Below are 26,068 nucleotides of genomic sequence, written 5' to 3'. Positions count from 1 at the left end.
TCCCGTGAACTGGTTCGTGTTTTTTTATCCTCCTTCGCTTCCGAGCCTTGCGCGGCTGCGCTGGCTCGTGAGAATTACCTGGTCTTCGTCGATCCGAGAGGCTGAGTGAAAGAACCCCCGCCGAGGAGTAAACAAGCTTCGGACCCGCTTCCTTTTTTCTTTCCGCTGCTAGCGGATCACAGGTGGGCCGTCATCCCGTCCTGCGGATACTCGCTGTGCCCTTGCCCCCGCTTACCGGAATCGGTATTTTCTCGGCGTGTCGGTTCTCCGACGAGAGAACGGCCGAGACAGTTTTTCTTTTGTGAGTTGTAAGGACGTCAAAAGCTATCGTCCAGCTGCTGCTATTCCCTGGTGAGAATTCCGGGGAAAACGGATTCATTTGAATGAACTTTGTTTTGTTTGCCTAGCCGGGGTAGTGAGAATCATCACAATCCTGCAAAAACACTTTCCTTTTGGAACTCTTCGAGTGGAGAAGTTTTTGAGACTGTATTTTGGAACTTTCTTTTCTTCCGTGGAAATTTTCCTTTGACAAGAGAGACTTACGCATCTACCCTTCTATTTTTGGGTTCTTATTTTATGTTTACATTGTGGATACCTTTTGGGTGCGATAAAGACGTTGGGCAGGTAAGAGCCTTGCAACACACTCAGCACCGAATCCATAGGTTAGTTATTTCTCATCCCTGTTGGTGTAGATTCCTAGTAACCTGTTTTATGTTTGTGTTCTTCTCTCCCCTGCAGACTGCGACTTCCTATTCGCATAAAAAACTTCTGTGGACCCTGTCTTCAAAATAGGAGACCTAAGGGTTTTTAGGTCTCTCTCTTTTCTGGCGTCACTACTCATTCTGTGGGTATTTTATAACAGTAGAGTGCGTAGTGTCGTGGGAACAGAGGGGGTCACTGTCTACACTTCTGAGGAGCTGGTTTCTGCCTGGAGCCTGTTGATCGCCCGACAGCGAGGGTGCTTCTAAAGGAGTTTTTCCCTAGATAAGGTGTTTGTAAACTTTTTTGGATTGACAACGGACCTCATTTTATTGAGCAGGTTGTTGAGTGTCCTGAAAGGATTAGGGATCAAGCAGAAATTCCATGCAGTCTTCCACCCGCAATCAGCAGGATTAGTGGTGAGGTACAACGCTACTTTGAAATTGAACTTGGCGAAAATACTGGCTTCCACGTCTTTGAAGTGGCCAGATGCACTACCCTTGGCATTGTTATCCATAAGATCGGTGCCACATTCACGATCTGGACTTACCCCATATGAAGTGGTCTTTGGGAGACCAATGAACATTTGGGGAGTTCCTAAGCCACGCCCCATACATGATGTTCCATGTGTTCTGAGGAATGATTATTTGGCAGTTAACCGACAGTTTGATCTCTATTCATCAACAAGTTCGAGAAGCTCTTCTTGACAGATCTACAGGTGAGGCCCATGAACTACGTCCTGGCGATCACATGATGGTCAAGGTCTTCGACAGATCGAACAGCTTGGAGCCGAGGACCAGAGCAAGTGCTCCTTGCGATAAGGACTGCAGTTTGAGTGACGAATCGAAAGAATTGGGTACATAGTACTCACTGCAAGAGTGCTACCTACCTTCGTGGAACCTGCTGTGTTGACTGAGAGATTCTGGAGACAGAGAAAGGTCAAGCTATCTCACCCGACTAATCTGTGGAAGCCTTCCGGACCACACGATTCATGGAGCATCGCTATACCACTTCAGACCGAGGAAAGAATCTGCAGTGCTGAAAAAGACTGGTTGAGCTACCGCCCTGGGTTAGTGAAATGGAACGCCGATGTGGCAAGGGGGGGGGGGGCTCAGTCCTGCGTAGTGTAGTGACATCCATCTTGGCCCGTGGTGAAGAAATCAACATCTGCCCAGGGATAAGAGCTCCAACGAGTTTGTAGAAAGATCAATTACACTGTTGCTAAAATGCATAATAAAAGAATCATTTGTGCTGTTGGGTTTGTTGTTTCTCTGGTGGTTATGGCAATAATCACCTTGTTTTATTGAGAAAGTGGCTCCTGCTCGACAGCTTTTTGTTGCCACTACTACAGCGCCAGTGGAACATCATTACTTCACGCTTCCGTACCATGAGCAGAAGCATCGACGATCCTACTTGACACTTTTATTCAAATGTTGCATCATACACATAATGCCACGAATACCACCAACTGTTGGGTGTGTGGGATGATACCTGCACATCAAAGAAAGGAGGAACACCTTTTATTCCTCTGCCGTTTTCCCATAATGGTTCATGTCAAGCTTGGTATGCACTTTTGTTTTCTTCCGGAAAGACTTCAGTAGGTGGGATTAACTTCCGTCTGAATAAAGTATGCTATCAAGATACAGATGGTTATCCTCAAGCTAAAGGGACTAAATGGGAATGGAAGAGTATCAACCTGACAATATTTCGACACCATATGTCTTTACGAACATGAGAAATATTAAAAACAATGGACTTTTTGTGATTTCCGTTACTAGAGCTAAATCAGATTTATGTATTAGTAGTGTTGGGAAAATTCCAGTAGGAAGGAGTGAGTGTACAGTAGTTCTGACCATTGAAGGTGCTAATAATAGCAGTTTTACGTCTTCACATAATACTTATTTTGTGTGTGAAAATAAGGGATACGATCAACTACCTGTTGGGTGGTCAGGGATCTGCTATGTGTCCTTTCTATTGTCCCCTGTGTTTTTGGCACCTGCGGCATATCACCTCGACTTCAAACTGTACAATTACATTTCCAAGAACAGAAATAAGAGGACAATAAGTACTGATGAAGTGGATGAAACTGACACTGCTCTACAACAATATGTCGATTTTAACTTAGGATTGTTCTTATTTGTGGGTGCTGCATTGAATAGCAGAAAGATAAGGCTATTGACTTGTGTTGTGGAAGCTGTCACCAATCAAACAGCCATGGCACTTGGGAACATTACAGAGGAGCTGCAAGTTGTGAGGATTATAGCACTCCAGAATCGCATGGTATTAGATGTGATTCTGGCTGATCGAGGTGGTGCATGCCGCATCATTGGCAGCAGCTGTTGTGTCTTCATTCCGGATCACTCGCCTTCAGTATATGATGCAATCTCTAAACTGCATAAGATTGCTGCAGAAATTCACCCAGAGACTGGTACATGGACATTCTCGAACTGGATATGGACACTCTTTATCAATTGGGGCTGGAAGCTACTGACTATCTTATGTATACTATTGATGATACTATTTACATGCTGTGTATGTATACAATGTGGTCCTATGCTTTGCTCCATATGCATCACTGCTTCTACACCTGCTAAAAGAAATATTGCAGAAATAAAAGCACAACAAATGTTAAATAAAGGGATCACTGAGATGATGAGCATCAATGTACAGGATGCATATCTAGATTACCCCAGATGAACGACTGTCTTCAGCTAATGCTAAAAGGGTCTGTTGTAATTTGGCTTTGATTAGGTTAGCATTAGCAGAAGCCATCCTGCATTTAGAGACTATCTTGTCCGTTTTGTGGAATCCATTTTGTATTTCTGTCAGCCGTTTTGTTTGCCATGTGCTGCCATGTGCTCTGTCCTATCTTTCTGTTAACTGCTCTTGAAATCTGCCTAGAGACGAACTATATTTAGCATCTTCCACCTTCGCACATGCTCAGTTGAGCTTGCAGCTGTCTATGCAGCTGCTGTTAGTCCGTAACTGTCAGGATGTGTTCACCAGAATTAGCAACTGTTGGCTCCTCCCACTTGTTGACTGCATTTTCTGTATGACCGTAAATGTACCTAAAACCAGCATTTTGTACTTGTACTGCCTTCATTTGAGCCCCTGTGTGGGTATAAAAGGACCAAGCTCCTTCCATTCAGGGTGCTACTTCATACATTACTGAAGGGTGCTGTGTGAATGTAGTTCCACCTCATGAGGTTTAATAAACTGTGTATTTTCTATTCCAGTTTCTGTTCCAACTTCTTCCTATTGGTCTGAGGACTCTGTGCAGGGAAGGGTGAATCCCTTGTACTGGTAGGCCTTGCTGAGGCTCACCACCATAGAACAGCAATTCATCGTAACTGTTGCCTGTGGTTTGTAATGACTGCGCGTGTAGCTAAATCACGCCACTCTAAATACACGAAGACTGTTGGTAGTTTTAATAGATGTTATAAAAGTAACAATATGCTTGGATGAACACAACATAGTGCTATTCAGGTATAAAGGTGCACAATGAAATGTTTCATGCCAGAGGTGGATGTACTATTGTAATCTGGTCATTGCTTTGATAGGTGGTGATACCGCAATATCGGCTGGTGATTAGACTCAGCTGGAGATGATAAGTTGGGTTATTGAAAAGATGAGCTTGTATGGTAAGTGTTGTTGATTACTGATTTAAGTAAAAAGGTGTGCTATATGTTGTCTATTTATGTTCCATAGGGGTGCTTGACAGGTTTGTCCAACTATCAAAAGTAGTTATGGAGTATTATTGGCTGAAATAAATACTTGGAGAGTGGTACAAACAGAAAACTCTCGGAGTGCCAGATGTAGCCCTCCTAGTAATATATTTTTTGAAATTTGAGAAAAAGTTAGGTATAAAGTATATATTTCTTTGTGTAAAAGAATCATGGGCAGTTCTGGTAGTAGATTTTATTTTGTTCAAACAACGCTTTTCCATATGTTTTTATAAGGAATGCCCCCTTTCTGACTCTTTTGAAAAAACAATGGAAGTGTGTTAGAAATGGGATTTCCGGTTGGCTAAGGCTTGCACCAAAGCCAGGCAGGAACCACCACTCTAGTCAGGGCAAGGGAGTTACACGCCAAAGATAATCCCCGCACACCCTCTAAGTAACGTGACACGAGCAGTAAGGCTTATCCTGGAGGCAATGTAGGTTAAGTATTTGCGCACGCACCCAGCAACAACACCCAAGGCCCACTCCAGACAAGGTTATATATAAAAATAGCCTTTGTATTATACCAAACACATTAGATAATAAGCACACACTTTACAATGTGCCATAGGCACAGACAGAATTTACAGGGGATTATGTACATGGGACAGGGCCACGGGGCCACTGTCAGGAATAAGCACTTTTAGAACTAGCACTTGGTAGGATTAGCACTTTGTAGGAATAACACTTAGCACATATAAAAACTGTAGCACCAAATAACAAATGTAGCACACAACCAGTAATCACTGGTAAAAGGTAAGGACCACCTACGCAACCCTAAACACCTTAGGAAAATATCACGCAGGGGACCAGGAACTCACTAGTATAACTATACTAGGAAAAACAACCACCTAAGCATAAAGGTACATTTAGGGGTATAGGCAAGAAGCTTGGCACATGATGCATAAAAACAAATTCAGAGGTATAGGCAAGCAACTTTATAAATGATGCATAAAAACACAATTAGAGGTATATAATCACATATTGTGCAAAGATCACCTAGGGCCAAAAACATGTACCCCACGCAACGGCACAACACGAGGAACTGTCCCCCAGGCCAACTGGCCTCTCAGAGGCTGAAACGCCCTTTGTCCAATATGTAAGGGCAGGCTGCGCAGGCAGCCAAAGCAGAGTGCGCAAGATGGGGAATCCTAAACGAAGCAGCTGCCCACTAAGTGCTAAGCAGCTGCGGCTCTCCTCTGGGCTTGCTGGAACAGTAGGGCCGAAGAACAACGTGGGAGCCTCCTGGGCTCGGGCACAGCTGTGCCTCAACCACGCGAGAAACAAGATGCCCCTCTGGATGTCGGAGCCTCTCGGACTCTAAATACAAATGCCCCCAAGAGCCTTGTGGGCTCGAGGAAGATGCTGCCAGCTGCGTTGGAGTCCCGCTCGGGGGGACTCAAAATACCAAAATGCCCCCAGGAGCCCCGCAGCTCTAAATCAACTATGCCCCCTCACTCGGCGGATCCCGGCAAGCTCTAGACAATGCTGCCAACGGGGGGGGAAGCCTTGTGGGCTCGACAGAACAATGTCCCCTTTGGTGGAGCCTCTCTGGCTCTCTCACGTTGGAGCTACAGGGTTTCCCTTTTTCTAAGAAAATGCCCTCGACGTTGGAGCGGCCCGTAACAGCTCAGAACAGGAGCCAGGTTGGGACCGGCCCCTCTGTCACCCTCGTGGTACCCCCACCAGCCCTCCGTTACTCACCGGGCTGTTCTGGGGACTCCGCTTCTCTTTCGGCCTCCTTCTCTTCCTGCACCGCGGTAGGGTGCGGAGGCTGCAGGCGGGGCTATTCGGCAGTGGGGGCCAGCACTGACAATGCGCCTCGCCCCCCCCCTCGACAACGGGGGCTGCAGCGTCTTTGAGGAGCCTCAGAGGCTCTAAGCGGCGGCAACCTTCTCCTTACACCGGAGCGCGGGTTGGGCTCCCGTCGGCTTCCGGTTCTTGGGGGCAGCACTTCTGGGTTGCCGCGGGCAGAGCGGCGGCCCGTAATATTGATGGCTGTGTCAGCGGTCTCACGGGCTGCCAAACGAGGGATAGGCTCCCTCTTAAAAAGGCACACAATTTCCAGATATGAAACGGGGTGGGCACCCGTGAAATAACTAAATAAAAACGGGGCTTAGAACAAATTAAAAGAAAGCGCTCCCAAGCACTAGGGGGACAAAAACGGCTGATGAGTGGGGGAGCACCCGTGCCGTAAATCAGCACAAGAGGGGGAATCCCCCCACACACTAGGGGATCCCTTAGGGCAGGGATCACCGCTCCAGCGGCGCGAATGTGCTATTTTCAGCAGGGGGAGGCCAGCGCTTCCCAGGGGCTGGCAGGCAGGAATCCAAAAGTCCAGGAAAGTTCTTGTAGGAGGTGGGGGCAAAGGCTGGGCCCAGGGGCCAGCTCACAGGGTCCTCCAGGCAGGGAGGCAGTCCCCAGTGGCGGTCCCCCTGGCGCCAAGCAGCAGCAGGCCATCCTCAAATTAGGATCAGGAAGAACATTTACATGGAGTCACAGCCCCTCTTTTATACACCAAATCCCTTTGTTTAGGCTGCAGGGGTAAGGGAAAAACCAGTCGCAGCTGGTTTTGGAGCACTCTGTTGTGCCCAGCAACTCTTCCCATTCACTAATCAGGCTAGGGTCATCAGTCGCACCCCAGGGGGCGGAGCCAGCATTGTGTGGGGAAAGCCCAGCCCTATTCAGGTCCCAGGTGCACTCCTCCCTCACATTAATCATGCAGATCTCTCCACTCACCACCGGGGCAGACCAATCCTGACTCCTGGAGCCAGGCTCACCAGCCAGCTCCAGCCAATCACAAGCCAGACAGCCAATTCACATAATTTACACAGACAGACCAACTTCTAGAAGTGATTCAGAAAAGGGGGTGGTGATGAACAGAGTGTCTGAATTAAGCAGACCACTCTTACCCAGTCCAAAGATCAGGGCTTGATCCATCACCGTTATTTATCTCACTGCACCATCCCAGTTCAGAACCTGGCTATATGCAAATCAGTCTGTCCCTGGCCCAGTGCATCATGGGAACAGGGCAGACTAAACTATCAAGCCAATTCTTCACCAGAAAGGAGACAAGCTACCTGGGACCGGTTTCTGGCATTTCAGCCTCGTCGGCCCAGCTTGCTTGAATCCTGATGGTGCAGTGAGAAAGGAACTCATGTCTGAGTATACCCTGCCACACCTATAGTGGCCAAAAACGATTCAGAAAAGGGGGTGGTGATGGACAGAGTGTCTGAATTAAGCAGACCACTCTTACCCAGTCCAAAGATCAGCAGGCCAACCTTACCACACACACGCACTTTACCCTGGGACACAGTGGTAAAGTGCGCAGAAGCCAAAAATCACCAACACTGGGTCACCATAAAAAAGCAAAAAGTTTAGGGGTGAACCTGCCAGAAGGGCCAAGTCCAACAAAGTGTAGTAACGATTTATTAGAGAACAGGAAAACCGGTAAGCCAAAACTAGCTTTGCACTTACTCTGTGGTACTACTGTATTATTTATGGACCTTTCAAAATCCTTTGCAATATTTAGGTAGAGAGTGAGACTCGAAAGTGAATCATCTGCCATGATAGTACAAAAAATAGTATGGGGATTGAATTTAGTAAAACAGAACTGTAAAGGAAAAAACAGTTCTGTGTAGGACAACATGGGCTAAAGTAAAGAGGAGGATACAAAACAATGGACATCACGCTATCCAATCTTAAGGTTTTGCTATAGAGTTATTTGGAATTTGTAATGGAATTTGTTAATGGAATGTAAACCACAGTATCGACTCTTCCACAATGAGGTTATACCTCATATGGGGAAATTTTAATTGTGCTATACAGATTAAAATTTTGCTAATAAGTTTTTAAACCAGCACCGCTGATCAATGTGTATGCACACGTCTTATGTTTTTGTTTCTTTTAAACTGTATTAGTGTTTAATGTTTGTCATAAGTGCATTTTTGTGGTAAAAATATTGTTCAGCTTTCTTTGTTTGAATTGTATATTCAATTTCACTGTTTGTCTAAAGTACATATTTAGGTTTTCATGACAGCCCTGAGGAAGTCATTATGTAAAAGGAACACGTGTTGGCTAAGTCTTTGGCTGATTACTTGCCTGAGCTCCAGCTACTATTTCTATGTTCAAGAAAAGAAAGAATAAAAGATTTGTTTTTTATAAAATAATATGAACACTTTGTGGTGTCCATTATCTATTTATTTAAAGTTTTTTATAGCGCTGGCTAGACCCAGAGGTTTCAGAGCGCTTTACAGGAGTTTGAGGTCTAAAACAGATAGCAGTAAAATATTCATACAATAAGGAAAAAGGGTGTAAAAGACAATATAATCAGAATTCAAAATACAATACATTTATGGACAAAAAGATCAAAAGTCAAGGGAGTCCAACATTATGGTTAGGAGAATTGTGCAAGTGTAGGTAGCCAGGGAGGATGGGGAAAAAGCATGGGGGAAGGGAGGAACAAAGGAGGTACATCACATGTAGGAGTAGGTGGAGGTTCGAAAGAGAGCTAATAGAAGGAGGGTGGGAGTATATGTGAGGAGGAGAGGCTTGAGAACGTAGGTCATGTAGAGTGTGGAGAGGAGTGTGGCACTATCAAGGGCGGGTTGAGAGACCCTGTAAGGTGGCAGGATTAAGGACCCCAGAATTTCAGAAGATGCTGTTTGAGGCCTTTTTTGAAGCTGAAGTAGGAGGGGTTGCAACAAAGATCTTTGGGGAGTGAGTTCCAGATAGTAGGGGCGTATCCGGAGAAAGCGCAAAATTGGGTTGCCTTCTTGTTAACCAAAGGAGGTATCAGCATGAGAGAATTAGTGCTCCTCAATTCTCTGACACAGCCCGCTTTATGGAGTTTTTGTGAGAGATACAGTGGGGTTTTTGAACTGCAAGGCTTTATGTGTAATGCACGCATTCTTATAAAGGGATCTGCCATAAATAGGAAGCCATTTGAGATCTTTGAAGACAGGAGAGATGTGATCAAACCTATTGCAATCATGATAAAAGACTAGCTGCGCGTGTCATTGTGTTGTTGTAACGTCTTTGTGTTGTTGTAACCTCTTTGTGTTGCCCTTCTTCGTGAAATTACTTTATATTGTACATATTTGTTGTCCTCCTTTCTGTGTTTGTAATATGTATCCACACGGACTTGCCCACTTTGTTCTTTTCTCACATTAGCAGTGCTTTAAATGGGCAGGCAGTGTCCGCTATTGGGTACCTGCACTTATTTCATTTAAAAAGTGGGGTACCTGCACTTCTCAACGCTGCTGCAGTACATTTAATGAGAGTACCAGCACTTCCTAGAAGTAAATATGCTTCTAAATTTTCATTTAAAGTATTGCACACTGGCACAATGTTTCAAACACGTCTCCACTGAACACCACGCACTCAAAAGGGACATCCCACTGAATAAACAATCTTTTAAGATAGCACTGGTCTTTAAGGGGGTGAGGGTTCATCTTTTGACAATGAGCAAGGCAAAGCAAGAACTCAGGCACACATCATTCACGTGGAACAGATGGACACAAAAGAGGCAGTGCGAAGACCGCCCACCACACCCCATCAATAACAACCACCCAGACATTATCTTTCAGGCAAGGTGGTAAACATGAGGTTGTTTGCTGTCAAAGGAAGAACATTACAAGGAATGCATACAAAATTCATTTATTGTTATATCCAAAGGTAACAATATTACTACAAAACAGATTTTGTGCTGCGGGTGTCCAGGCATAGTTTTGGATGTCTGTATCTCAGATTATAAAACAAGGGCAATTTCCTGCAGTTCAGACGTCTGTAGGGGAGAAAACGTCTATTTCACACTGCGCACATCAACTTCTTGATCTCAATGGAGAAGTCAGTGGGTAACCATACATAATACCCCTCACTATTCCATCACTCAAGCCCTAAAACTCTGCATTTCAATTCTTTCAAAGAGATATGACAGGACACATGTGGTAACCATGAAATACCTAATTCCTCCCTGCTCAAATCATACCTGGCCTGAAACTCTGCATGTCAATTTCTTGATGAAATATGCTGGGAAGCTACCGGATATCATTTAAATACCTAATCTCACCTTTCTTGCTGCACACACTGGATTGCACAGTAGGAACCTGTATGACAGCTGGCATGGGTACCCTGGGCATGTCCGTTAAAGCCCCATCCAGGGCATCACATAGGACTAGTGAGAAAAGCTTGAATGGAACAGTGAAAAAAGCAAAACGGTGGAATACAATAGTGAGAAAAGTAGTAATTGATAAATGTATTTGTTAGACAAAAATCTAGGAATAAAATTATTTTTATAAGTATTAATAAATTTACAAAATAAAGAAAAGTCGGGGGAACACATCCACTCTTAGGTTTGAAAAAGGAATTAAAAGAGACTTGAGGTGAACTTTGGGGTTGAGCACATGGGTGTCCCATAGGTGTGCATCTTAATAGCTGGCTACAGAAAGAAACAGATTTTGGGGGAGCGGTGTGACACCCAGACACTGAGAGGCATTTGATAGTATGGTGGTAGCCTTCATTTTTGCTTGAGATTGATGACAATGTTGCTTGGGGATTAGGGAAGAACAGGAGGTCCTGGTCGGCAGGGAAGGTACTGATCCCCCCCACGCCCCTAATATGTGGCAATTATTGCAAAGTCATTAACCCCTTCACTGCAGCGGCTATTCCGCCGCAGTGCTAAGGGGGCGGGACGGCGGCCGCTTGCTGGTGACGGAACCGCTCCGTCACCAGCCTCGGTTGAGCTGTGCTCATGACGGAGCGGTTCTGTCAGGGCCCGCCCCGCTCAATAGAACGCTAAGCGCATGCGCGGAATTCGCGCCGCGCAGGCGTTCCGAGCGGGCCATGACGGAACCGCTGCGTCATCAGCACAGCGCACCCGCAGCTGATGACGGAGCGGTTCCGTCATCAGCGTCCAAGGGGTTAAAAAGCACCATGTTTGTTTTTGCAGGTCACAGTCCAAGGTTAGGGACATGCAATGTGTTTTTTTTTATTTTAGAAAAAGGAAGTCCGTTTCCATTTCAAAGTATATTGCCACAGTAAAAACATGTGTTAATAAATGTTCATTATTTCGAGTTAAACGATACTCAAATTTTTACTTACCAAAAGAAAAGAATCATTTTCGGACAAAAACATTAAAAAGAAATACTTTTCGCACTTATGCATTGAAATACACCCATTCATGCCGCTCACCACTACTTTGTTATTCCTCCCTCAGTTGGAAAGTGGCCTTTGTTTTCAGGAGTTTTACCTCTATTCCTTCCTATTAAATGCACATCGAACTTCACTTTGAATCCCAGGCAGAAAAATAATAATTTGAGAAATCCATAAACCATTTACTGCAGTAAACAGAGATTAAAAATAGAAAAGCAATAAATCAGTTTTGTAAAAAAAAAAATAATAAGCTTCTCAAAACATAACTACAGTGACAGCCTTTTTTTATGTATGTCAAGAGACCGCTTTGCTGTCCTGCCACCTCAGGTAATCAAAATAATACATAAATACAAAGTATTTACAAATATACATAAATAGAGAGTATTGGGTCAGCCCTCTTAAATAATTGGTCTGTTCAAACCATGACTGGTAAAAATAAATGTCCAGTATTTGTAAAGCGCAAACAATTACCCGTGGGCGTCAAGGCGCTAGGGCACCGGGCACCGAAGTGTGAGCCCCCGGGTTCCAGAGACAGCCGCCCTGGCTGCTGCACAACACCTCTTCAGGTGTTAGTTCTGCCCACCACAATTTACCGCATGAGGCAATGCGTCAGCCCAGTTCAGCCAAGGGCGCTCTACCACTGAGTGATGCCATTTCGTGATAACACGTGTTCACCCGCCTGAAAAGTGTGATCATCACAGTCTGGGCTTTTGGGCCAATGCACCTTAACCAGAGCTTTTTGGCTTTGATTCTGTATCTTACTTTTGTTAATCATCCCTGCATGCTTAAACTAGGTCTTCAGGTTGCAGTAATTCAAAGCCAATAGCGTATTTTCTTTGTGCCAACAATAATAAAAATTTTCCTGTGATATGTATGAATACTAAAACGTTTCTATAGCTGTTCCAAAGTACACCACCTACTTGCTAGGAAGCACCATTACTGTTCTATTAAAACATATGAGATGGTTGTTTAAAAAACGTTAGGTGTTTCTTGGTCACCACCTTTAGATGGCAGCATGTTTTTTCTATTTGTTCCTGTGGCATAAGTTTGTAATAAAAATAGAGAAAAAATGAACTATCATACCAGCTTGCAAAGGCCACAATAATTTGCTTTTCCGATACTTCTTTACCTAATCACGCCCTCACACAAGAGGCCAATAACAAGAAGGAACCCTAGCTGAGAATCTGCAACTAGAGAGCTGTGTTGGATATGCGACAACAGAAAAAAATGAAAGAAAGAGGATAGGTTTGGAGGTCTCCAAGCATGCGGGATACCGCTGGTGATGGTGAAAGGGCATCAAACTGCAAGAAAATTCTGGGTCAGCTCTGGTAAAGGGATTCAAGTAACGCAGATACAAGAGCTAACATTTATTAGAAAGACTAAGAGAAGGAAGAAGCCGACATAAAGGACAAGTGGGCAACAGAGTACCCCAACTCCATCGCTTGGTCAAAGAAGATAGGGAATAATGTGAATCCAGGGGTCCTTTAAAAAGTAAAGCAGGGAAACCGTGAAGGACATTTCAGAAGGAAACATAAAAATCATAGGACAAGTGGCTCAAGGCAGGAATGCATCATTTTAATGGCATGTACTTGTTAGTGGAGTTGAAACTGGGACTGGCCATGGCCTGGTAGGAAAAAAAGTTGGTGGTCGAGGGTCGCACAGATGTCTCTTTTACAGACCTCTTTGTTACGCCATAGGTTATACTGCCATGAAAGGCCTGGCGCCAAGCTGCCTGCTGAGGACAGTCACAAGGGACAGAAGATGGTCACATTTCTACCTGTAGGAACCGGCTACCAACCAGCTGTTTGTGAATACATACAAAAACACACTAACAGCTACTGGTGACCCAACAACAGTCTTTTGACAACTCTGAGAAGTACACAATAAGCTCAATTAGTAACAATGCTGGTGCCTTTAGGCAGAAGATGGCCTCCTGTTCCAGATAACGTGAGATTTGGTGTGTACAATGTCTAACTGTCAGACCCTAAAAATATTAATCGTCATGGTCAACTCTGGGGACAAAACAACTTCCCTGTTAATCCGGGGTACAATATGACCTAATCAAAGTCTACATCTAATTAACTTCAATGAGAGAGATTTGGAGATACTATGCCAGACTTGTAAAGAGTTTGTCATGACGTGTAAATATTTAAAGCCAGTTTTCATAAGTACCCCATTACCTGAGGAAACGTACTGCAAGCAAACAAGAAAGTAGTATCTCAAAGCGCCATCACTGAACCTTCCACCGATCTTGGGAACAATACTACTTCCTAATTCGATGAGCCAGACAACACTCCTTTGTCTCACTGGAAGGCGGTGACCTAAGCAACACATGTACCTTCTTAATCTCTAAAGAGGCAGCTTTGGGCTGTGATGCAACCAGAGACGCAATCACTTGAAGGTTGTGGTGGCACCCCATATTCCAGAGCCTCATGGGACAGCCTACCAGAGAGGAGGTTTGTTGATACTTTGGAGGAATCCTAAACTCATTGAAGACTGTGCGGGGATAAAGGGGTTCTGTGAGCACAAGACCATGTTACTTGAAGGCCCTTTGGAGCTCTCGGACCGAAACATACCCTGGCATTGTGTCCCAGTGATGTATGCAGAGCAGAGGTCATCCGAGGGGAAGATACTGACCCTTTGCAGAACCTCTGCCGAGATGATCTAGAGTAACTAACTGATGAGACTACGAGTGACTTCAAACCATTGGAGTTACCAAGTCAGAGGAATGATTCAAAAGCAGTTATTCTCTCCGAACACGCGGGAAGGCTTGCAGGAGGTTTTCTTTCCATGATGCTATGGGCAGTACGGCCAGGGCTTATCCTACCCGCAAACCCAACCGTGTCCTAGAAAGATATCTAATGCCTTTCCCCGCTTGTTTTCTTCCTTCTCGCCTGCTAAGTGTCTTCTAGATCTTCGAGAAGCTTGTAGCCGTTAGAGTAAAAGGATTTACGGAGAACGGGTGGGTGAGGCTTATAGTACAGCAATCAAACAATTACAAACTAGACTTCTCTTTCACAAATGGCTCCCTTCAAACACATTTACATGGCGGTCTGACCAAGGTCACAAGGATGGTCAGGAAATCACTTCACTATCTCTTTCGAGACTGCGTCCTTGAAGGTCAGTGCACGCATCCTGAAGTCAACCACAGTGAGCTACAAGTGTCCCTAATATCTTGCACCTACTTCCACTTGCTCCTACTCTTACCTACACTCATAGTAAGATCAAGCCAATATCTCTTAAAATCGGATCTCAGTCCACAGACACTCACCCTAAACCCTCTACTGCTACAAACCAGAGTAGAGCCAACGTGCCACTGTAATTGGGCAAAGACCACAAAGATAGTGGAACCAAACAAACAAACCTTCGCAAAACACCCTGCCACAAACGCCACGGTGTAGAATCTAAGAAGCCAGGAACGCTGTATGCCCTGCTGTAGACCAGGTCTTGCACTGTAGCAGGTAATATCTCTTAATGTAGGGTTTCTTTTGGGAATCCTGACATGCTCTGCTGGACCCCGGTATCTTCAAAACACAGCTTAGAATAATGTTTGTGTCCCTTGCTTTATAAGGAATATGCTACTTACCAGTATGCATCTGTTCTTGGCATGTAGGGCTGCTGACATTCATATCTTGTGCATAGATCGCCGCCTAGTGTTGGGTCCGGATGATTGCACTTGATTGCACTTGTTGTCTTGGAAGAGTCTTCGAAGTATTACGAGATAGATGACTCCTCCCTTGGACTACAGTGCGCATGGGCATCTTCTCCATCCTCAGATTGTTTTTCGCCATTGTGGCAGAGATGGAGATAGTAAAGTAAGAGATGGCCATGCCAGAGAGAATGCTGCAGCTGCTACAGGCACCGGGGAGGAGGGCGGGCGATATGAATGTCAGCAGCCCTACATTCCAAGAACAGATGCATACTGGTAAGTAGCATATTCCGTTCGAGGCATGTGGGCTGCTGAATTCATATCTTGTGCATAGACTGTATAGCAGCACCTCCTCTAGCGGTGGCTACCTGTGCCAGCTGCAGCAGTTTGAAAAAAAGAGTTTTGAGGACAGCCTGGGCTACAGCAGCTTGCTGTTTTGTTTGCACATCTACACAGTAGTGTTTTGTGAAAGTGTGTATGGTGGTCCATGTGGCTGCCTTACAGATATCTTCAATCGGAATATTTCCTAGGAAAGCCATGGATGCCCCCATTTTTCTTGTGGAGTGTGCTCTTGGGGGGGCGGTTAAAGTGTGTTTTGCCTTTTGATAGCATATCTGAATGCATTTAACTATCCATCTGGCTATTCCTGATTTTGAAATTGGATTCCCCTTGTGTTGTGGTGCAAAGGCAACAAACCGTTGTTTTGTTTTCCTAAAGGATTTAGTTCTGTCCACATAATAAAGTAGAGCTCTCTTTACGTCTAGTGTGTGCAGGGCTCTCTCAGCTACTGACTGGAATTTTGGAAGAACACTGGCAGTTCTATTGATTGGTTGATATGGAAATTGAATACAACCTTAGGCATGACTTTGGGGTTTGTTCTAAGAACCACCCTGTTGGCATGTACCTGCATGAAAGGTTCTTGAATGGTTAGCGCTTGTAATTCACTCACTCTTCTGAGTGAGGTGATGGCTACCAAGAATGCAACTTTCCACGTTAGGAATTGTAGTTCGCATGAATGTAAAGGTTCGAAAGGAGGGCCCATGAGTCTGGTAAGCACTATATTGAGATTCCAGACTGGGGAAGGGGGGTGCCTAGGAGGATTCACCCTTTATAAACCCTCCATGAAGGCTTTGATTGCTGGTATTCCAAACAGTGAAAGGTGTTGCCCGTTTTGAAGATATGCTGCTATGGCAGCGAGGTGTAGTCGAATTGGAGAGTATGCTAAGTTACATCTTTGTAGGTGCAGCAGGTAACATATATTGTTTTGTATTGAAGCCTCTAAGGGGTTGATTTGGTTATTGTTGCAGTAAATAACAAATCTCTTCCATTTAGCTGCATAGCACGCTCGTGTGGTTGGTCTTCTTGCCTCCCTAATGATATTCATGCAATCTGGGGGCAAGTTAAAGTATCCACACTCTAAGATCTCAGGAGCCAGATCGCTAGGTTCATTTGATTGGGATCTGGGTGTATGATTTCTCCATGGTTCTGAGTTAGAAGATGAGGTGGAAGGTGCAGTCTTTGATGGGGAACTACTGAGAGTTCCAAGAATGTTGCGTACCATGGTTGTCTCGCCCATGTGGGAGCAACTAGGATTAGTGTGAGGGAGTGTTGCCGCAGTTTGCATGCTACCTGCGGGATCAGTGGTGCCGGGGGAAAAGCGTACGCAAATCTGCTTAACCAGTTCATCCATATCGCATTGCCCTGTGACAATGGATGTGGGAACCTGGCGGCAAAGTATTGGCATTTCGAGTTTTTTTTTTGAGGCGAACAGGTCTATTTCTTGGTGACCCCACTCCTCGAAGAATGGCTGAAGGACCTGGCGGTGATTCTCCCATTCGTGTAGTTGCTGGCTGTGCCTGCTGAGCAGGTCAGCAACTTGATTGTCCTTCCCTGGAAGGTGTTTTGCTAGGAGAAAAATATTTTTAGGAATCGCCCACTTCCAGATGCTTTGTGCCAGATGGGACTGCTGTGGAGAGTGCGTTCCTCCCTGTTTCTGTATATAGTACATCGTGGTCATGTTGTCCGTCCGGATCAACACCGTCTTGCTGTACAAGTATTTTTGAAATGCTTTTAGGGCAAGGAATATTGCTAGCAATTCTAGTTGGTTGATATGCAACATTTTCTGTTTGTTTGTCCAGAGCCCTTGTACTGTGTATTGAAGGAGATGGGCTCCCCAGCCTGTCAGTGATGCGTCCGCTATTAGTACTAGCTGTGGAACCGGCTCTTGAAACAGTTGCCCCTTGGAAAGGTTTTGTGGGTTCCACCACTGCAGAGAGTTGTGAGTGCGACTGTCTACAAACACTAGGTCTTTTAGTTGTCCTTGAGCCTGGTTCCATTGCCGTGCTAGGCATTACTGCAATGGGCGCATCTGAAGTCTGGCATGGGGGACAATGAATATGCAGGAGGCCATCATGCCTATGAGCTGCATGAAGACTTGAGCAGGCAAAGAGCGTTTTGACAGGAATTTGCAAATGAGTGTTTGCATACTGGCTATCCTCGCTGAGTTTGGATATGCCTTTGCCTCTGAGGTGTTTATGGTGGCTCCCAGGTACTGCTGCATGTGGGACGGTTGCAGATATGATTTTGTGTAGTTGATTGAGAAGCCTAAGCTGTGTAGCAGCTGGATTGTCTGAGACGTGTGTGCTGCACATTGTTGGTACGATTTTGCTTATATTAGCCAATCGTCCAGGTAAGGGTACACATGGACGTGCTGCCTCCTGAGATGTGCTGCCACCGTCACTAAGCATTTTGTAAACACTCTTGGAGCTGTGGTAACCCCGAAGGGCAAAATCTTGAAATGGAAGTGTTGACCTTCTATTGTGAACCTGAGGTATTTTCTGTGAACTGGATGGATGGGTATGTGGAAATACGCATCTTTGAGGTCCAGTGTTGCTAGTAAATCCCCTTGTTGTAGCAACGGGAGCACTTGTTGTAGTGTTATCATATGAAAGTGCTCCGACAGTATGTAGTGATTTAGGGGTCTGAGGTCCAATATTGGTCTGGGAGCCGTCCTTCTTGGGAATAAGAAAATATAGGGAGTATACTCCTGTCCCTTGGTGTTGAAAAGGGACTGGCTCTATGGCCCCCTTTTCTAGCATGCAGTGCATGAAACAGGGTGATGTGTTCTCTGGACATTGGACGATGTCTGGGTGGTATGTTTGGTGGTGTAGAAGTCCGTTCTAGGCAGTAGCCAGACTGAATAATTTCTCTCACCCACCTGTCTGTGGTAATTGCGTTCCAGACAGGTAGGAACTGTTGGAGTCTGCCTCCGACCGGTGTTAAGTGGTCTGGAGGTAGTGTAATAGAGTCACTGCTTTGAGGCAGTGGAGGCTCTGGTGTTATTGCCTCCACGTCTTCTCCCCTTGGTATTGTTACCTCTGTAGCCTCCTCTGGTTGTGTTTTTGGTAAAGGAACCCTGTGTGTTACCTTTGTATGAGGCCGTTGTTTGTGAGGTATTTCCTCGTGTATTCGCTCTGTATGAGGAGCGACGAAAGGAGCCTCTGTGTTGCTGAAATTGCAATGCCCCCATTGATTTTACCGTCTGTGTCCTTTTTCATTTTATCTAAAATGGTGTCAACAGCAGGACCAAATAGAAAATCCTGATTAACAGGCTGGTTAAGAATGGTGGACTGCACCTCATTTTTAAAACCAGAAATACGCAGCCATGCATGTCTGCGGAGTAGAACGCTAGTGTTGATTGACCTAGCTGCAGTGTCTGCTGCGTCAAGCACGCATTTGATGGAGGCGTTTGTTATGAATTTTCCCTCCTGTATGAGATCTTGGGCTTGTGCTTTGAAAGGCTCAGGTAGGTGTTGCATTAGGGTTTCTAGCTGGTCGTAATGCGCCCTGTCGTAACGAGCCAGTAGGGCTTGTGTATTAGCAATCCTCCACGAGTTGGAGGCTTGTGCTGCTACTCTTTTCCCTAATGCCTCTAGTATTTTTGACTCCTTGTCTGGGGGAGGTGCTGAGTTGGCTCTTTTACGTGCGTTGGCCACTACCAGGGAATCAAGTGGTAACTACCCTTTGATGTGAGTAGGGTCTGTAGGAGCTGCCCTATACGTTTTTTTTATTCTGGGGTTCATTACTCGTGCCCTGGCTGTATCCTTAAATATGTCATGTGCATGTTTCAGAACTCCCTTTAACATGGGAAGTGTTTTGACACTTTTTTCTGATGTAGGGAAGGTGTCAAACAAGAAGTCCTCCTCAACAGGGTCGTTATGCATATCCACATTGTGGAACTGTGCAGCCCGGTCTATGAGATGATTTAAAAACTACGGTGTCATCAGTAGGTGACGGCTTAGTAGGATAAGAGGACATATCAGGGATGGGATGGGGGTTGTAAGGGTCAGTTGGCTCTTCCCATGGTTCCTCTTGTGGTTCAGGATCCTGTGGGAAGTCATATTGAGGCTGAGGCTTATCCACTGTGTTACCTTCATCGTCCCAGTGTTGTGAAGGAGAATAAGGAGTGTATGGATTAAAAGGAGTAGTAGGCATGATAGGTTGAAAAGGAATGAAGGTTCTAGAGGGAGAAGTCCCAAAGTCCTTTTTCTTCAGTGGAATAGGGGACTGAGGTTCAAAGTCCAAAGGCCTCTTTTTCCTATGCAGGATGGTAACTTTACCAGTCTCTGGGTTGATATAAATTTTTGCTTGGTCGTCAGAGGGATTTGGGTGGAAGAGTTCTTCCTCAACAGTCCTGGGTTGAGTGTTCGACTTTGGTTTGTAGACGACTTTTGGCTTAGCAGCCGATTTTTTCGGCTCTGGCCTTTTTTCGGGTCGACCATGACTTTCGGTTCGACACGCTTTTTGTGCTCCGTAGGCTTCTTTGGAGGAGTGTCCTCTTCCGAGTCGATTGTACTTTTTGGATCGACTGGGGTTTTCGGAGCCGGTGTCTTCGGGACGATAGGTCGTTCTGGTCTCGACGCGGGCTTAGGTACGGCGCCTTTTGCCGGATCGACGGATTTTGGTGCCGAAGGCTTGTTTCGGTCGGCGACCTTCTTTGGTTCGGCGCCCTTTGGTTGTGTGGCCTCGTTCGGTTCGACAACCACTTTTGGCTCGACAAATTTGGGCTGCACGGCCTTCTTGGGGTCGACAGTCTTTTTCGGCTCAACGCTCTTTGGCTGTGCGGCCATTTTCGGATCGACGCACTTTGGGTCGACGACCTTCTTTGGCTCTGGAACCTTCTTTGGGACAATGTTACTGGGTCCTGGGGTTTCAGAAGGTTTCGGTGCCGAGCCGGATGGCGGGGAAAGCGAAACTTTTTTCTGATCTTGGCTAAGGCCCTTTGGCGATGCCTTGACCGGAGCCGTTGGTAACGGGGTAGATGGTGTCGGAGGCAGGGTATTCACAGTTTGCCCCGGTGGGATGTCGTCATCGGAGTCCGAGTAGTCCTCGACGGTGACGATCTCTAGGTCAGAGTCTGGCGCTTCTTGTAGATCTTAGTCATCATCGAAGATGTTGTCCGGGTCTGGTGCCTGTCGCTGCATTTCTTGCCTGGCGGCACGTCGGTTCTGAATAGTTTTCTTCGATCGAAACTGTGCGCAGGCAGGACAGCTTTCCTCCTTATGGTCTGGGAAAAGGCACTTGTTGCATATTGAGTGCTTATCAGTATGTGGGAACTTGGAGTGGCATTGTGGGCACCTTTTAAACGGGCTTCTTTCCATCGACGGTCGGCTCACGTGGCGTTGAAAAGGCCCACCGGCCCGCCTCGACGACCGCTTGGAGATGGAAGGCTGTATCAAGTAGAGAGGTACCGAGCGAGAACAATACCGTCGAATCAAAGGCCTTTTGGCCTTTAGAAAAGTTTTGTTTTTGATTCTAAAATTGGAGTATAGGAGTTTGCATCCGAACCCAATGGCGGAAAAAAACAATCGGAGGATGGAGAAGATGCCCATGAGCACTGTAGTCCAGGGGAGGAGTCACCTATCTCTTAATACTTCGAAGACTCTTCCAAGACAACAAGTGCAATCATCCGGACCCAACACTAGGCGGCGATCTATGCACAAGATATGAATTCAGCAGCCCACATGCCTCGAACCTCGTATTATGGCTCCTAATAAGCAAATTGAAGGTAGAAGAGAGGGAGAAAGACATGCCATGAGATGCTGCATGGAAAGCCAGCAGGGATATTCATCGGAGAAGAAACAAGAGGCTATTCATGGAGAAAGAACCAACGGCTTGTCCACATGGAACAGGAAAGATGGAGGAGCGGTGGAATATAGGAGCAGAAACAGAAAAGGGGGAAGGAGCCTGGAACATGAGAGAAGGGTAAGAAGAAGATGAAGGGTAACAGAATGGTCAAGTGTTGACTAGGGCACCAGGAAGGACTGTGTTTAAACAGAGAGGCTCTCACAAGTATTTGAATGGGACACCCGCACTGGTGTAGTGACCCTACATGGGATTGCTCCATGAACCCGCTGATCTTAGCCAAAGGCAGTCATCCTCCTTGGGCTCGATGTAAGCCTACAGGCAGATCCTGGCTCCTCGTGTGATAGTCAACACTGCAAGTACTAGCCATCGACTGTACACTGCAGGGTGAAGTCTGGTTACAACGAGGGTGGATTAGGTTCACAAGATCACAAAGGGGTAACATTACTGGGACCTCTGCAGCAAAGCCACGAGACAAGACCGAAAGTATTCACTAGTGACACCAGCACAGTAAGGGCTTCATTGACAATAGTCAGGGTGTGAGATTCACTGATACTGCCAAAAGCCATGGTGGAGGCTTTATTGATAATTACACTAGTCAGGGTGGGGCACTAAATGGATGACAACACCGACCAACTTGAGACTAGCCATGATGTGGGTGTCATTGATAATGGGACACTCATAAATGATGACAAATGGCTCCTTTGTACCTGGACGAACAAAAGCCACTGTTCTGAAATGCAGGTGAATGTACCCTTCCAATGGGGGTCTGAGTAAACGCAAAGACACAGTTCCATTCACCACTTCCATCTGACTTCAAGGCACACAACTTGTGTTGACAATGAATTCCATATAGCAGAAGCGACCTATTGAGTCTTCTCGTGAGCCAGATTCACTGAAACAGTAATGTACCAACAAGATCAGTCTGCAGCCGGACACGACAATAGAGAAAGGATTAGGAAAACCGAGAAGAAAACATGCACAAAGGACACTAGTGGATGAGGGAGTAAGAAGGATAAGGGAGGGAGAACACACGGAGAACAGATACAAGGGAAGTTGTAAGTGGGAATAAGAGTGTAAGAGTCATGCATGAAGAGTTGGGATTCGAAGACAGGGAGGAGGAGACTGGCAAATGGGGTAGAATAGAGAACAGATACTGGGGAGCAGGAGAGGACAGACCACTGGAATAAGAGGACAGAGGGGGGAGGGGGCAATGTTGATGGAGAGCACAAAACAGGGAAGAGGAGGCTAGAGAATGGGGAGGAGACTAGCACCAGGAAAGAGGAGGAGGAGAGTATAGAAGTGGGAAGTGAAAGACAAGAGAATGGAGACAATGAAGAGAATTTCAAGACATGGGGGGGGTGAGAGCCGAGGAGGGAGAGAGGGTAAGGAATGAGGAGGGAGGGCGCAGACACACTGTGAAGGACAGTGGCGAGTGAGGGGAAGGGGGCAGGAGAAACGCCAGGAACCACAGAGAATTGTAAGCAGTGGATAGAATAGGAACCAGAGGGCAGAAGAGGATGAAGAATACAAGGAACAGACAACACAGCAGGCCATGGGAAGGGGGATGAGGGAAGAATGAGACAACTGGAAATGGGGAGAAGGTAGAATAGAAGGAGGAGGGAGCAAGAGGGGGCTATGAAAGTGTGGAGGAGAAAAGAGTGGAGCAAGGGAATGAGGACAGGACACAATGGTGAACAAAGGGCAGAGAAATGGGAGGAAGAGAGAGAATGATGAGGAGGGGAGAAAAAAAGGGAGGCAAGACTACAGATTAGCAAGAGGAGCGTACAACGCATGAGAGGATCACAGGAAAGAGGCAAAGGGTTTGGAGGAGACGATTAGCCTAGCATCATAAAGAACCTACCCAGTAAATGGGGGCTGCAATGAGGCTGGAAAAAGCTTCACGTGAGACAACAGACTGAAACGCATCCAGCCATTTTTTTGCAGGTCAGAGTCTTGAAGTTGAGCTATTTTCCAAAGCTGCCTTTCACAGCTATATCCTGTATCCACTTCAAATCCCTTGTTTTCCACCCAAACTACTTTCACAGGATCCCCATTCTGAATTGCATCTGTGTCAAGCCCTGAGAAGCATCCAACAACAAATGACCTCTCATTTACCTTTCTGAGCAGCATTTCACATCACTTGTAGGAACTGTACTATCCGACTTTGGAGTGAACTGTCTGACCTTGCGAATGTATCAGTCAGAGGGGCAGGTTTGGGTTGTTACTTGGAACTTGGCGCATAGAAGCTCAAATAAACAAGAGGAGGAGTGTTTCCTCACTGGCTCAGAACCAGCAGCTGAAAAATAAAACTATTCTTTAATATTGTTTTATTTTTCAGCTGCCGTCTCCGAGTCGTATGTGCAGGGCGGGGCCGGGCCATAGAATGGGGGAGGAGTGGAAGATGTGCACTTTGAAGTGCACATGTCAGTTTGGCCGGCCGTCTCAGGCCAGCCAAACTGAGATACACACTTAGGTTTCTCCGACCCAGCTGCATTGCACAGGCAGATTGGAGAAACAGCACAGACTCCCTGTGCCTGAGAGAGGGTTGATCTTGCCTTGCCTTCCCCATGCTGCTCTCATGTTTGAGAGCAGCGCTGGGATTGGATGGGAGTCCAGGGACTGCTGGAACCAGAAAGTGGACACAGAGGAGCGCGAGGCAGCAGGCAGCACCAGGTATGTTTTGACCATTTTTATAATTAACGCCCCGCACGTTCCCCCCTAGCAACTCCTATCTGCTCATCTCCCAGGCCTCTAACTCACCCTTCGCCGTCATATAAACCAGGGGTTCCCAACCTTTTCAATGCCCCGCACCCCTAGGAAATGTTTGATTAATATTCGCACCCACTGCAAAAGTCTCAGCAGATTCCTATTATGCCTACAGTGCATATTTTCCCTCATTGTCACACCCCCTGGAATGCCATCTTGCACCCCCTGGCGATGCGGGTTCCCCTATTTTGAGGACCCCTGAATAAAGGAACAATCCTCCTGTAACTGAACACACAGCACGAGTTCAAACTGCACAGAGCCTGAGAAAAAGGCCTAAAATGGCGGCCAGCAAACACATCATCCACACATAAAAACACCCTAAAAAACACCTCCCCATCAGCTCAGACTTGGAAACTTGTGCCGGTGCAATCTACACATCCATTGAGCCAGTGAAATAGAGTGAGTTGAAAAGTTGGGGATAATGGCAATGGGGAAAGCATTTGATGTATAAAGTTGTATATTTTTTCAAACAAGTGCTTTAACAGCCAGCGTTAATAAATTAAAAAAGTGTCCGTGGGAGGCCGCCCCTCCTGGAATGTGAAAGAATCTCATGGGCGTGGGCGCTCTCTTAGTGCAGTCATCCGTGTGCGAAGGCCTCAGGAGGGGCACCACGCCTGACTCCATCCAAGCGGTCAGGAGCAATGAGGATGCCTGTCACCTGCCAGTCCTCTTCCCACCATGACTCCTCCTTGTAGCAGTTCCTCGGTCACTGCAACATCTGGCTCCTGGTCCCTCGTGCGAGACTGGGCGAATCTGGAAGACCAATAAAAGGACCAGTGTGAAACACATCATGTTATGTTCATAGAAAATGAGAAAAGGGTCAAAGGGATGCAGAAAGAGAGACTGAAATACCATATCTGAAAGTCCCTTATAATTCAACCCGAAATGAACTACTGACTCACAAAGTAAACATCCAGATGACTGATTATAAACTCACAGCATAACATCATCAGAATTCTAATATTAGATTACCTACTCACATACTTGCTTACTTATGCTTACTAGCCCTCCTGGGGTATAGGCCATCAACCAGGCCTCTCCAGCCATCTCTGTCATGGCTTTTTTTCAGTCTGACTCCAGGTGTAACCCATCTCACTGCAGTCGGCCTCAACGGCAGGTATTTTCTTGGCCTACCTCTTTTCCTTTTCCCTTAAGGGTTCCAGGTGAGCGCTTGCCTGGTGGTGTTTGAAGCTAGCTTGCTGAAGGTGTGACCTATGCAGCTTCAGCATCATTTCATTATTTCTTCATGAGCAGGTAGTTGGAAAGTCTGCTGCCATAGGTTGTTGCTGCTGATTGTGTTCGACAAGCGGATTTGGAGTATTTTCCTCAGACAGGTGTTGATGAAGGTCAGGACTTTGTTGGTGGTGGTCACTCTAGGCCTCAAAGATCCTGCTTCATACAGAAGAACCGATATTGTGTTGGTGTTAAAAGGCCTGGTCTTGGTTCGCAGCGTTAGGTCCTTGAAGCTCCAGATCTTCTTTAGCTGAATGAAGGCAGCTCTTGCTTTGCGGACTAATACCTCAACGTCTGCGTCTGTGCCACCCTGTTTGTCTATGACACTGCCCAGGGAGGTGAAGGCCTCAACCTCTTCCAGTGCACCACCAGCAAGAGTAACTGCAGTTGTGCTGGCCATGTTAGCCTTCAGAATGTTGGTTTTTCACCAGTGGATGTTGAGGCCAAGTTGTGGTGATAAGGCTGTCACTTTGTCAGTCTTCTCTTGCATCTGCAGATGGGTATGGGAGTGTAGGATACTATATAGGTTATCGTATATTTAGTAGGGACCACGTATCCCCTTACTTATTTATTTATTATTATTTTGAGAATTTGTAAAGCGCGACAGACACCTTGCAGGCTTCCTGGCGATGGAAATTACTCTGTTGACGGTTAACCGGGAGAACAGTCAGACGGACAATTTATTTGGGGAAGAGCCAGGTCT

General features: G+C 46.1%; 1 protein-coding gene across 2 annotated transcripts in view; it reads right to left on the bottom strand.

Moving 5' to 3' along the window:
* Window positions 1-24,571: 24,571 nt before the first annotated feature.
* The window catches only part of LOC147709654 (low density lipoprotein receptor adapter protein 1-like), a 313,839-nt gene continuing 312,342 nt past the window's right edge, over window positions 24,572-26,068 (bottom strand). Inside the window, exon 9 of one of the 2 annotated variants that reach the window (XM_086928172.1) lies at window positions 24,572-24,885. In XM_086928172.1, coding sequence (XP_086784298.1) covers window positions 24,765-24,885 — 121 coding nt within the window. In that variant the 3' untranslated portion in view covers window positions 24,572-24,764. The remainder of the gene's footprint in view (window positions 24,886-26,068) is intronic. The other variant, XM_086928173.1, reaches the window with a different exon arrangement.

Source organism: Lissotriton vulgaris, chromosome 6, assembly GCF_964263255.1.
Source record: "Lissotriton vulgaris chromosome 6, aLisVul1.2, whole genome shotgun sequence".
Classification (NCBI taxonomy): Eukaryota; Metazoa; Chordata; class Amphibia; order Caudata; family Salamandridae; genus Lissotriton; species Lissotriton vulgaris.
This window is presented reverse-complemented; position numbering and strand designations above follow the sequence as displayed.